Source organism: Canis lupus, chromosome 15 (assembly GCF_011100685.1).
Source record: "Canis lupus familiaris isolate Mischka breed German Shepherd chromosome 15, alternate assembly UU_Cfam_GSD_1.0, whole genome shotgun sequence".
Lineage (NCBI taxonomy): Eukaryota > Metazoa > Chordata > Mammalia > Carnivora > Canidae > Canis > Canis lupus.
In genome coordinates, this window is record NC_049236.1 from 6,828,622 (window position 1) to 6,842,380 (window position 13,759).

At 35.4% G+C, this 13,759-nt stretch overlaps 1 protein-coding gene across 5 annotated transcripts in view; it reads right to left on the reverse strand.

The window, feature by feature from the left end:
- ZMYM4 (zinc finger MYM-type containing 4) overlaps window positions 1-13,759 on the reverse strand; it is a 131,481-nt gene that overhangs the window by 64,719 nt on the left and 53,003 nt on the right. For all 5 annotated transcript variants that reach the window (XM_038557945.1, XM_038557941.1, XM_038557942.1 and 2 more), the window contains one exon: window positions 9,920-9,965. Coding sequence is in view for 1 of the 5 variants with exons in the window: in XM_038557939.1 (XP_038413867.1) it covers window positions 9,920-9,965 (46 nt within the window). In the remaining 4 variants the exon portion in view is untranslated. The remainder of the gene's footprint in view (window positions 1-9,919; window positions 9,966-13,759) is intronic.

Below are 13,759 nucleotides of genomic sequence, written 5' to 3' on the forward strand. Positions count from 1 at the left end.
AGGTATCGTTATAGTTTTATAAGATGGAAAAGTATTATGGAGATTGGTTCTATAACAATGCCAACGTACTTAACATTATGAATTGTAAACTTAAAAGAGCTAAGATGGTAGGAGTGCCTAGGTGGCTCAGTCAGTTAAGCATCCAACTCTTAATTTCGGCTCAGGTGATGATCTCAGGGTTGTGAGATGAGCCCCATGTCGGGCTCACATGCTGGGTGTGGAGCCTACTTAAGATTCTCTCTCTCCTCTCTCTGCCTCTCTCTATTAAAAAAAAAAAAAAAAAAGGCTGAGACCGTGAATTTTAGTTTATGTATTTCACAAGTAAATATTTTAATAAAAATATTAATATAATGAAAGTGAGAAAGAACATAAAATTACTAGTATCAGGAATGAAAGGTACAGTAGTAAAGATTCCATAGAGGCTAAAAATAAAGAAAATATAAACACTCAATTAAGAATAAATTTTAAAATTCTATGAATAGTTTGATGACAACGCATTTTAAAATTTAGAACTTTATGGAAATAGGGGATCCCTGGGTGGCTCAGCGGTTTAGCGCCTGCCTTTGGCCCAGGGCGCGATCCTGGAGTCTCGGGATCGAGTCCCGCGTCGGGCTCCCGCATGGAGCCTGCGTCTCCCTCCTCCTGTGTCTCTGCCTCTCTCTCTCTCTATGTCTATCATAAATAAATAAATAAATCTTAAAAAAAAAAAAAGAACTTTATGGAATTTGACAGTTTAGATCTTCACTGTCCAATACACAAAACCAAAAGCCACCTATAGCTATTTAAAATAAATAAACTTGTAACTTCAGTTCTGCACTAATGACATTTCAAATATTCAACTGACACAAATAGCTAGTGGCTACCATACATTAACAATGTACATACAGAACATTTCCATCATCATGCAAAGTTCTATTCAACTATGCTGACTTAAAGGAAATGCCTTGAACGGTGTGAATTGCCAAATAAGACCAGAAAGAAAAAGAAAATCTGAACAGTACGAGGCCCAAAGACTTTACTAATAAACTAAATAAAACATTTAAAGAAATGTAATACTCATCTTACATGAATTCTTTCAGTAAATATAAGAGAAAGGAATACTTCTAATATTTTTTAAGAATTTATTCATTCATGAGAGACACAGAAAGAGAGGCAGAGACACAGGCAGAGGGAGAAGCAGGCTCCCCATGGGGAGCACAATGTGGACCTCAATCCTAAAACTCTGGGATCACGACCTGAGCTGTAGACAGACACTCAAACAATGAGCAACCCAGGCATCCCTTCCTAATTTTATAAAGCCAGTATTACTCTGCAACCAGAACCAGAGAAACACATTACAAAAGAGAACTTGCAGTGCCTGGTAGCTCAGTCAGTTGAAGATCTGACTCTTGATTTCAGCTCAGGTCATGATTTCAGGGTTGTGGGATCAAGCCCTGGATGGGGCTCTATACTCTATACTCAGGAGTATGTTTGTCCTTCTCCCTCTGCTCCTCCCCAGCTTTGATCTCTCTTTTTCTCTCTCAAATAAATAAATAAAATAATAAAAATTTAAAATAATAAATAATAAAATCTTTGAAACAAAAAACTTTACATCAATATCCTTCATAAACACAGGTGCTTAAAATATTGGCACACTTAAAATATTAGCAAATTGAATGTAAATATATAAAACAAATAATACATCATCACAAAGTAGGATTTATCCCATGAATGCAAAGTGGGTTTAGTATTGAAAAATCAGGGATGCTTGGGTGGCTCAGAGGTTGAGCATTTGCCTTTGGCTTAGGGCATGATCCCGGAACTTTGGGATCTTGTCTCTCATGAATAAATAAATAAAATCTTAAAAAAAAAGTATTGAAAAATCAATTACCACATAATACGATAAAGGAAAAAAACATTAACCATCTCAGTAAAGAGAAATCATGACAAAATTTAATATGCATTCATGAAAAATAATCTTTCAGCAAACAATAAAGACAAAGTCCTCAACCTGAGGGAGGATATCTACAAAGATAATAAAGGTCATTTGGAAACGAGAAAAAAATACTTTTTTCAATCATTACACTGTAATGAAAAATAGGAATACTACATTTCAAGTAAGCAAAGAAAGGATGATTATTCACTTACTTAGGAAGGAATAACTGGCTATCTCTGTGGGGGAAAGCTGTCCATCAATTTATCCACAAATAAAAAATCCAGACGAAATATTGGACAAAAAACAGAGATACTTAGATTTTATAAAATACATACAAAATCTATAGAAGTATAAGATTACTTAAAAACTTAATAATCTAAAAATTATTTAGACATTTAGAGAAAACCTAAATAAGAAAATCCCATATATTTAATATGTCATTTCTCCCCCCAAATTAATCTACAGATATTGCAATTCCAATCAAAGTCCCAGTAGCTTATTTGTATAAATTTATATGGAAATTCTAAAATATATATGTAAATGCAAAGGACTACAGATAAAACATTTAACAATAGAAGTGGAGGGCAGCCCTGGTGGTTTAGCGCTGCCTGCAGCCCGGGGTGTGATCCTGGAGACCCAGGATAGAGTCCCATGTCGGGCTCCCTGCATGGAGCCTGCTTCTCCCTCTGCCTGTGTCTCTGCCTCTCTTTGTCTCTCATGAATAAATAAATAAAATCTAAAAACAAAAAAACAAAAAAACAACAGAGGTGGAATGGGGCACCTGGGTGGCTCAATCAGCCTTCAGCTCAGGTCCTGAGGTCAAGCCCTGCCTCAAGCTCCCTCCTCAAAGGGAGCCTGCTTCTCTCCCTCCTTCTGCCCCTCTCCCTGCTCATGCTCTCTCTCATATAAATAAATAAAATCTTAAAAAACAAAATAATAGAGTTGGAAGACCACATGAACTCATTTTAGAAATCTATAATCATTTCAAAGTGCAAAGTTCAATTAAAAATAATCTTAAAATATGGTAAATTTTTATCTGTACATTGTACCTGAATAATAAATTTAACTTTTCATTATCTCACAATAGCACAAGAAATTAAAAATGTATAGAGATAACAAAATATGTAAAAGACCTGTACACTGAAAACTATAATATATTGCTGGGAGAAATTTAAGAAGTACCTAAATAAATTGAAAGGTATATAATATTCATGAATTGGAAAACATTATTATTTAGATATCAGTTCTCCCCAAACTGATCTACAGACCCAACATAATACCAGTCAAACCCCAATAAGTTTTTTCATAGAAATTGACAAGCTGCTTCTGCAAAATTGCATGAAAATGCAAAATATCTAGAATAGTAAAACAAATTTGATATGTGATTTAGTATAAAATTAATCAAGACAGTGTGGTATCAGCATAAGAATAGACATATAGATCCAAAGAACCTCATGGGACCAAGAAATCGACCCAACATGCAGATGAACTGATTTTCAACAAAAGTACCAAGGTAAATCAATCAGAAAGAATAATTTTTTCCATAAATGGTGCTGACTCAACTAGATATCCACACATAAAAATTATATATTTGACTCCTATATTACACTATATACAAAAACTAACTTGAAGTGGATGATGAACCTAATTATAAAAGCTAAAACTAAAACCATCAAGTGATCCTGGGCCAAAGGCAGACACTCAACCACTGAGCCACCCAAGGGGTCCCTGGGAATATATTTTTTAAATGTAATAAAGCCTAAGCCTATGTGACAGAAACTAACAATAATTAGCCCTAAATAACAAAATATGAGAACTAATTAACTGGACTCATAAATTAATCAAAGATGACAAGTACCTTGATTATCATTTAATTTAATCCTACAGATTTTAACAAAAATAATAAATTATGTAATTTGAGTTGTCACTGGGGAAAAGAAATGAAACATTTTTAGTTGATATGGTCGCATGTATGGATAACCAAAGACTGAAATTTTAAAAGAATAATAGATTTAGGGGAGCCTCGGTGGCACAGCTGGCCAAGTGTTCTGTTCGACTCTTGGTTTCAGCTCAGGTTGTGATCTCAGAGTCATGAGATCAAGCCCCAGTTTGGGATCCGTGATAGACACAGAGCTTGCTTGAGTTTGTCTCTCCCTCTTCCTCTAATACCTCTTTAAAAAATTAAAATAAGAAAAAAAAATTAAAATAAGAAAAGATAAGGCGCCTGGGTGGCTGTTGGTTAAGTGTCCCACTCTTAGTCTCAGCTAAGATCTTGATCTCAGGGTCATGAGTTCAGGCTCCACACTGGGCGTGGAGCCTACATTAAAAAAATAATAAAATAACAAGATAAAAGGTAAAGGCTTGGGATCCCTGGGTGGCGCAGCGGTTTGGCGCCTGCCTTTGGCCCAGGGCGCGATCCTGGAGACCCGGGATCGAATCCCACATCGGGCTCCTGGTGCATGGAGCCTGCTTCTCCCTCTGACTGTGTCTCTGCCTCTCTCTCTCTCTCTCTGTGAGACTATCATAAATAAATAAAAATAAAAAAAAAAAAAAAAGGTAAAGGCTTAACATAGCAGATAAATATCAATACCCAAAAGCCAATACATACATAGTAATAACATAATGATAATAAATATTTCTTATAATAGTACAAATAAAACCAATGATACTGGTATAGAAATAAATATTTGGTATTAATATTTTATAAATATATAAAAATTAACAGAATTTTGTAAATTTTCCAAAAAGAGATTCCCACATATATAGAACTTAAATACATCTCAGTGCCAATTCAGTTCAGTGGCAAAAACATTAACTATTTAGATGAAAAGATGAATTATTTAACATGCAGTAGCACAGTAAGCTACTTATGTGGAAAAAAGAAAGTGAACTCTAATCTTATCCTATCCTACATCTAAAAATAAGTAAGATATAAATGCTAAAACAAAAAAATAATAATAATAAATGCTAAAACAAAAAAAAAGGTTGCAAGGTAATCCTTTATAGATCATAAAAATTTATTGGAAAGCATTAAAGTTTTAAATAAATGGAAAAAGATACCAAGTTCACAGATAGAAGATTCAATACTACATACATACAAATTCTCTCTGTTGATCTACAGACTCAGGAAAATTCCAATCAATTCCCAATAAGATTTTTTTTGTTGTTGTTATCTGATTTTGCTTTGTTAGGAACTCGGCAAAATATTTCTAAAATGAACACTGGCAAGAATAGGCAATTTCTGGGATGTTAAATATCAGATTATCAAGACTTTATTATATATCAAATTAATTAAAACATGGTACTGGCCTAGGAATAAACAAATAGCCTAACTGAAAATGTGGAAAAAAGCCCAGATACACATTATAGAGTAGTTTTCCAGACCACCAGAAAAAGGAAACAGTACTTGATAAATGGTGGTGAGACAATTTGTTAGCATTATGATAAAAACAAAAAAAGTTCCCTAGCCCAAGATATATAAACAATTAAATCTAAGATAAATCAAGACCTACATGTGAGAGAGAAAAACAATGAATATTTCAGGAAATAATATACAAGATCTTCTTGATCTCAGCCTGGTAAGATTTTCATAAAGAAAACATTTTTTTAAGCAAACATAAAGGATAAAACTCACACATTTACTATGATTCAACCACATTAAAATTAACTTTTGCTTATGCAAAAACTTTAAAAAGTCATGGATTTGGAGAAGTTATTTGCAATAGCTATAAGCCACGAAATTTTCTCCAGGTATTTACTGAGCTCCACAATTCAGTTAAGAAAAGACCAACAAGGGATCCCTGGGTGGCGCAGCGGTTTGGCGCCTGCCTTTGGCCCAGGGCGCGATCCTGAAGACCTGGGATCGAATCCCACATCGGGCTCCCAGTGCATGGAGCCTGCTTCTCCCTCTGCCTGTGTCTCTGCCTCTCTCTCTTTCTCTCTCTGTGACTATCATAAATAAATAAAAATTAAAAAAAAAAAAAAAGAAAGAAAAGAAAAGACCAACAACCCAATAGCAACTGGGCAAGAGATTTAATTGAACAGGCATTTTGCCAAAGGAATAAGAAATGGATAATAAACATGAAAAAATTCAACTAAATTATTAATGAAGGAAATGCAAATTTTTAAAAAATATTGATTCCATGTTATATCCACCATACAGACAAAATTTTAAAGTCTGATAATATCAGTGTTTGCCAGATACACAGCAAACAAAACTAACCACAATGGTCTAAGTGTAAATAGATAAAACTACTCAGGAAAATAAATTTTGCATTTCAGGTAAAGTTGAGAATATACATAGCTTAGGCCTCAGCAATCATCTTCCCATATATACACTCTAGACCAAGAGTAGGTAAACTATGCCTACATACCAAATCCAGAAGCCAACTGTTTTTTGGCAGGGAGTTTTTTGGTACAACCTATGAGCTAAGAATGGTTTTCACATTTTTCAAATGGTTGGAGAAAAAAAAAAAAAAACATCAAAGGAAAAGCATTTCCTGACAATGAAAAAATTATGTGAAATTCAAAATTCAGTGTCCAGGGCAGCCCTGGTGGCACAGCGGTTTGGCGCCACCTGCAGCCTGGGGTGTGGTCCTGGAGACCCAGGATCGAGTCCCACATCGGGTTCCCTGCATGGAGCCTGCTTCTCCCTCTGCCTGTGTCTCTGCCTCTCTCTGTGAGTCTATGAATAAATAAATAAAATCTTTAAAAAAAAAACACACACACACAAAATTCAGTGTCCAAAGTTTTACTGGAAACACATTATTCCTTTACAAATACATCCACAAATGTAAAGTTGAATTGCTGCAATACAAACAGTATGACGTATGGCTACACTGAGACAGTTTATTGCAGTGGTGACAATGAGACCTGTAACATTTTCTGCTAGGCTCATGGAGCAGAATGAAAATATTCACGAGAGACACAGAAAGAGATGCAGAGACATAGGCAGAGGGAGAAGCAGGCTCCCTGAATCACGCCCTGAATCCAAGGCAGATGCTCAACCCCTGAGCCACCCAGGCGTCCCAAGACCTTTCAATATTAGAAACAATAGGGGATCCCTGGGTGGCTCAGCGGTTTAGCGCTGCCTTTGGCCCAGGGGAAGATCCTGGAGACCTGGGATCGATTCCCATATCAGGTTCTGGGCATGGAGCCTGCTTCTCCCTCTGCCTGTGTCTCTCTGCCTCTGTCTCTGTCTTTCATGAATGAATAAATAAATAAAACCTTAAAAAAAAAAAGAAAAGAAATAATAGCAATCAATGTACTTCCTACAATCTGACTTCTAGGGGCCCCAAAAAAGAAATTAGATCCCAAAGATTACAGATGGGGAATCTCTGAAGTATGTTCACGTTTGAGTGGAGGTCAAAGAAGCCCAACCAAAAGAACTAGACTGACGTGACAAATGTGGTTTGAACAAAAGTTCTTTTTTAAAAGGACTATTTTGGGACACCTGGGTGGCTCAAGTCAGTTAAGCATCTGCCTTTCAGCTCGGCTCATGATCTCGGGGTCCTGGGATGAAGCCCTGAGCAGGGAGCCTGTTTCTCCCTCGCCCTCTACCCTTCCCCCACTCATGTGTACTCTCTTGCTCTAATAATTAAATAAAATCTTTCAAAAAAAATTCTTTAAAAAGGCTATTTTAAAGGCAACTGGGTGGGGATGCCTGGGTGGCTCAATCAGTTAAGTGTCTCCCTTTGGCTCAGGGGTCAGGAGTCCCTTCATGATCCTCGGGTCCTAGGATCAAGCCCTGCATCAGGCTCAGTGCTGGGCTGGGAGCCTGCTTCTTCCTCTTCCTCTGCTACTCACCCTGCTTGTGCTCTTTCCTTCTCTCTCTCTCAAATAAATGAATAAAAATCTTTAAAATATATATATATTTCTTTCCTTAAAAAAAATAAAAGACAATAAATAAAGGCACCTGGGTGGCTCAGTCTTAAAACACTGAGATTAAAATAATCTTAAAATAATTAAGATGGGGGGCACAGGGATGGCTCAGTCAGTGAATCACCCAATTCTTGGTTTCTGCTGAGTTCATGATCTCTGGGTCCTGGGACTGAGCCCCATCTCGGGTCCTGCTTGAGGCTGCTGTCTTTCCCTCTCTCTCTGCTCCGCCCCCTGCTCACACAGGATCTCTTTCTCTCTCCCCCCTAAAATGCATAAATAAATTTTTAAAGATAGTAATTAAGATGCTAAATTTTAGGATATGTGTTTTGTACCAATTTAAAAAAAAAATAAAAACTATAAAGTATTTAATACATACATATCAGTGATAAATGGACAAGAGCTACATGCAACAGTACAAATCTCAGAAATATATAATTTTTACAAAGTAGCAACGTATACAGTATAATTCAAAAACAACACAAAGTCCATAAACAAAACTAAACAACATCTTGATTAATAATGTAAAGGAAATAAGCAAAATCCAGGATAATAGCTATTTGGAGAGAAGAACAAAATGGCATGATAATGTACATTCTTAAAAAGCTGGGTGATGAAGCCAAGGGTTTTTATTTTTAATATAGCTCACATGTCATAAATATTTATGTTTATTTAATATTTTACAAAAATATTTTCTAAGTACTACAAGAAACTAGGATAGCAAATATTCAAAAGATAAGGAAAACATTTTTAACCAACACTAAAAATCGTGATGGTAAAAAGATGACAATTTTTAATTTTTTTTTTAATTTATTTATGATAGTCACACAGAGAGAGAGAGAGAGAGAGAGAGAGAGAGAGAGAGGCAGAGACACAGGCAGAGGGAGAAGCAGGCTCCATGCACCGGGAGCCCGATGTGGGACTCGATCCCGGTTCTCCAGGATCGCGCCCTGGGCCAAAGGCAGGCGCCAAACCGCTGCACCACCCAGGGATCCCCTCAAAAAATATTAATAAACTAATTCCAAAAAAAAAAATAAATAAAAATAATAAATAAATAAATAAATAAAAATAAAAAACTAAAAAAAATTAAAAATAAAAAAATAAAAGTAATAAAAAATAAAAAAACTAAATTCCAAAGAGAAAAAAACAGCAGTCATAGATCCTAATGGAAGTTACCTTAAAGAAAAAAAAAAAAGAAATGTATATTCTCTTTGACTCTGTAACTCTAGATAACAAAATCCATCCTTCATAAGCACACAAACATCCTTTGATGATTCATCAGTTCTATTCTTAGACTTTATTCTAGAGAAAAGGATATACTCCCTCTGTCTACTTCAACAAGTAGACAAAAATGTATATAGGAATACATACTCAATATTGTTTGTAAATAATGAAAAACTGAAGATAAATACATATATAAAACAGGAAGTTGGTTAAATTATAATACAGCCATATAATAAAATACCAAGTAGCCATCAGAAAGGACGTAATAATTCAAAATCCATTGACACAGAAAGATGTATAAGCAGCTGAACGAAAAATGCAAGAACAGTACCCACATGATCCCTACAGACATACATCCCCATTCACCATATATAGATCTAGAATATTCACAGAAAAAAAGTCTGGAAAGATATATATTTAACTTTTAAAACTGGTATCTTCAGAGAACAGTAAAGACAAAGACTTTCATTTTCTGCTTTTTTCATTTTTGTATCGTAAAATTGAATGTATTACTTTTATAATCCTAAGAAACAAAGCTGGATTTTTTTTAGGAGAATTATGTAACACTGAAAGAATATACACAGAAAACTAAGAGACCCTTAAACAAAGTAGAAAGCTTTACCAAATGGTATGTCTAAACTTCTATATGATTCATACATAAAGTGTGGCAATATTTCAACATTAATAACTGAAAATAAAATATTTACTAAAAAAAACTAAAACTCTTACAAAATTAAGATTAACTTGCTAAAAATACCAACAGGGTGATGAGATCTAAACTGAATCAAATTGTACCATCACGTTAGTAAGCCCTAACCAAAAGCTGTTACAGATAAATGGAGACTCAATTATTATCTATCTAAAGACATGACTGGTTTTTTTTTTTTCTAAAGTGGTACTTACAGTTCTCTACAATTTCATCAAAAACTGCACCAGTTTTCTGCTCAAACTGAAAAAGCAAAAAAGGAAAAAGAAAAGTAACATTATTGTCAGATTCTATCATACCTTCTGGCATCTTTCCTCACTCCCCAAAAGCTGTAATTTTCAACCCAAAGCATACAAATTCACAACATAAAACACGGCCAAATAGAGTAAAATATAATTTAGAAAAAACAAAAGAAATCCTTATGTGAAAAATCCCAAACCAAAAACAAATACATGCCCTCATATAGTTTTTTTCATATAGCTTATTTTTAAATCACTTTTACGTCACAAGATAGATAGTTGTGTATATTTGTAACAGCCAACATTTATTGAGAACTTACTGATAACTATATAAAACTTCTAATAAAAATTAGATCAGCATCAAATAGGGTTTGCTCTTAGCCAGAAATCTGCTGTTCTAATGAAAGTTGGCATGCTATAGGGATAGTTCCTATTTCAATATGTTAGGGCCTAAGACAGAAGCAGGGCCAAGTCTGAGGTGATTTTGGATCTTTAAAACAGAGATGGAGGGGGTGGGGCTCAATCAATGGTGGAGCATGCAACTTGGATCTGTGGGTTGTGAGTTTGAGTCCCATGCTGGGTGTAGAGGATTTTTAAGACAGAATTTGATAATTAATTAATTAATTAAAATAAATAAGTAAATGAATAAATAAATAAATAAATAAATAAATAAATAAAAAAAATAAAAAAAAAACAGAGACTGGAGGGCCGGGGGGCGGGGAGGAGTGGAAGAGGGGAGAAGTAGAGCCAAGGCAACTCTACCCAGGAGCTAAAGACACTCACATGCTCCACTTTAGTCTATAAAAGTCTCATGTTGGCAAGTGTGAGCATTCCAGCCTCTTACTTTCCTACCGACTACTCATCAATGAGGCAAGAACATAAGGCTGCTTCTTGATACGTCTTGCCCACTAAAACCCAGAGTGTCTCCCCATTCAAGGCAGAAACTTAAAAGGAAAAAAGAACTACCCAGATATCTATGTAACTACAGAGGAAACACCATCGCTGGCTGTAGTAAATTAATAGTATCTGATATATATAAATGTAAAGAAACAATCAATGATCCCAGGTTTCTGAAATAAAATAACTACATGAAGGAGAAGGCTCAAGGTGAATAAACAGAATACTCCAGAAGAAAAAAAAAAAAACAAAAAACAAATACTCCAGAAGGAAGCAATTAATTTACAGCAAGGAAACTTATAAAAAGTATTTTAAGTGGTATCTGAAATATCTAAGAGGCTACAGATACAAAAAACTAAAAACAACTGTGGAAAGGAGATGAGAGAATATTTGGAAATAGGAAAATGACTGCAAAATTTAAAATTTTATTGGAAATCCCAGTGATAAAGTTCTGTTTAAAAAAAAAAAAACAAACAAACAAAAACAGGGCAGCCTGGGTGGCTCAGCAGTTTAGCGCCACGTTCAGCCCCAGGGCCTGATCCCGGAGACCCGGGATCGAGTCCCACGTCAGGCTCCCTGCGTGCAGCCTGCTTCTCCCTCTGCCTGTGTCTTCTGCCTCTCTCTTTCTGTGTCTTTCATGAATAAATAAATAAAATCTCTAAAAAAAAAAAAAAAACATAAAACAAAGTAAAAGAGCTAGAAAAGATAGCCTATATGAAGACATGGAAAGACTGAAGCAGTAGGTTTAAGAACAATCTCAAAGTCTTCCCCAAAGGAGAGAACAATGGAAAACTGAAATAAAAAAAGAAAATTTTCCTAAACAAAAAATACAAATATTTGAGAGTGAATGAGCCCACCAAATACCGAAAAGGAGAAGAAAAAAAGACACATCTTGGTGAAATTTCAGAATTCCAAAAGAAAACAAAGGACAAATAAAAAGAATCATAGTGTAGATGATTTATAAACCACATTCAACATAACTGAACTCAACTATATAAACATGAAAAAGAAATAATAAAGGCCACTCCATTTATCAACCACCCAATAAGTTATGCTCCAGAATAAAAGAGAAATGGAACATGTGACTGCAAGCCAAAAAATGAATACTTGTCTGCACTGAGGGGGATCTAAGTGTTTAAATGTAAGGTACATTTTGTACAATACTGCGTCTGTACACTGCCTGTACAACCAAAGAGACTACAATCTTGCTCAATGATATAAGAAAAGATAAAACACAGTAGTGACATTTCCAATGGTGGCATGTCTATACTTTATGGGTAAGTTAAAGGGATTTTCTAAGGTAATTTGGATTATATACCATTTCATATTGTGAGCTGATTATAAAACCTAAGGGAGAATATATTGTGATTTAGTCTCCCAACTAAGACTGTTCTATAAGAAACAAGAATCAGGCTGATATCAGACTTGTCTGCAAGCTGGAACACAAAAGATCAATGATTTTCATGTTCTAAAAGGGGGAAAAAAAAAACTTAGAATTTAGACCACACCAATTTTATTATTATGAAAAGTATTTAACAAAATGGAAAGGAGATATATTAATTAAAGTTATAAAATAAAAAAATTATACTGGACACGAGAAATAGTAGCAACTATGACTTAGATTAAATGAAAAAACCTAGACGGGAGGAACATCAGAAGACACCTGTTTGAATGGCAAAAATTCTATGATTCAATTTTCTAATCTCTGGCTCAAAACAAAACCTTTGTTTTCTTACTTCCCCTTCTCTCCCTCCCAAACAGAAAACAAAAACAAAGACTAAAAATACAGCCACTGGGCAGACGGGGTGGCTCAGCGCTTTGCCTTCAGCCCAGGGCCTGATCCTGGAGACCAGGGATCAAGTCCCTCGTCAGGCTCCCTGCATGGAGCCTGATTCTCCCTCTGCCTATGTCTCTGTCTCTGCCTCTGTCTCTCTCTCTCTCTCTCTCTCTGTCTCTCATGAATAAATAAATAAAATCTTAAAAAAAAAAAAAATACTGCCACTGATGCCAAACAATTAACAAGTTTATTTACAATATCATCCACCAAGTTCCTTTTTTTTGACACTGGTAAACATTTCAAAACCATAATATGAACAAAATGGATTAGTGCCTGCTTAAAGCCGAAGGGAGGGGATCCCTGGGTGGCTTGGGGATCCCTGGGTGGCTCAGTGGTTTGGCGCCTGCCTTTGGCCCAGGGCGCGATCCTGGAGTCCCGGGATCGAGTCCCACGTCGGGCTCCCGGCATGGAGCCTGCTGCTTCTCTCTCTGCCTCTCTCTCTCTCTCTCTCTCTCTCTGTCTATGTCTATCATAAATGAATAAATAAAAAATCTTTAAAGCCGAAGGGAAAGACAAGAGGACTGCTGATAAGTAAGAATGTTTGTTTTCTTTTTTTTCTTTTTAATTGAAGTAGAGTTGACACACATTGTTATATTAATTTCAGGTATACAACATGATGATTCAACAACTTTATATGTTATACATTATGCTATACTCACCAGAATTGTAGTTACCACGTATCACTAATATGACACTATTACACTACTATTCACTATATTCCCTATGCTATACCTTTCATCCCCATGACTTACTCATTTCATTACTGAAATTCTGCACCTCTCATTCCCCTTGACTACTTTTTGCTAACCACCACCCCCTCTGACAACCACCAGTTTTTTCTTTGTATTTATGGGTCTGGTTCTCCTTTTTTGTTTGTTCATTTGTTTTAGGAGATTCCAAATACAAGTGAAATCATATGGTTTCTTTCTTTCTCTGACTTATGTCATTTAGCATAATACTCTCTAGGTCCAACCATGTTGTCACAAAGGGCAAGATCTCATTCTTTTCTATGGCTGAATAATATTCCACTGTGTATATATACCTTTTTTTTTTTCTCTTTCCTT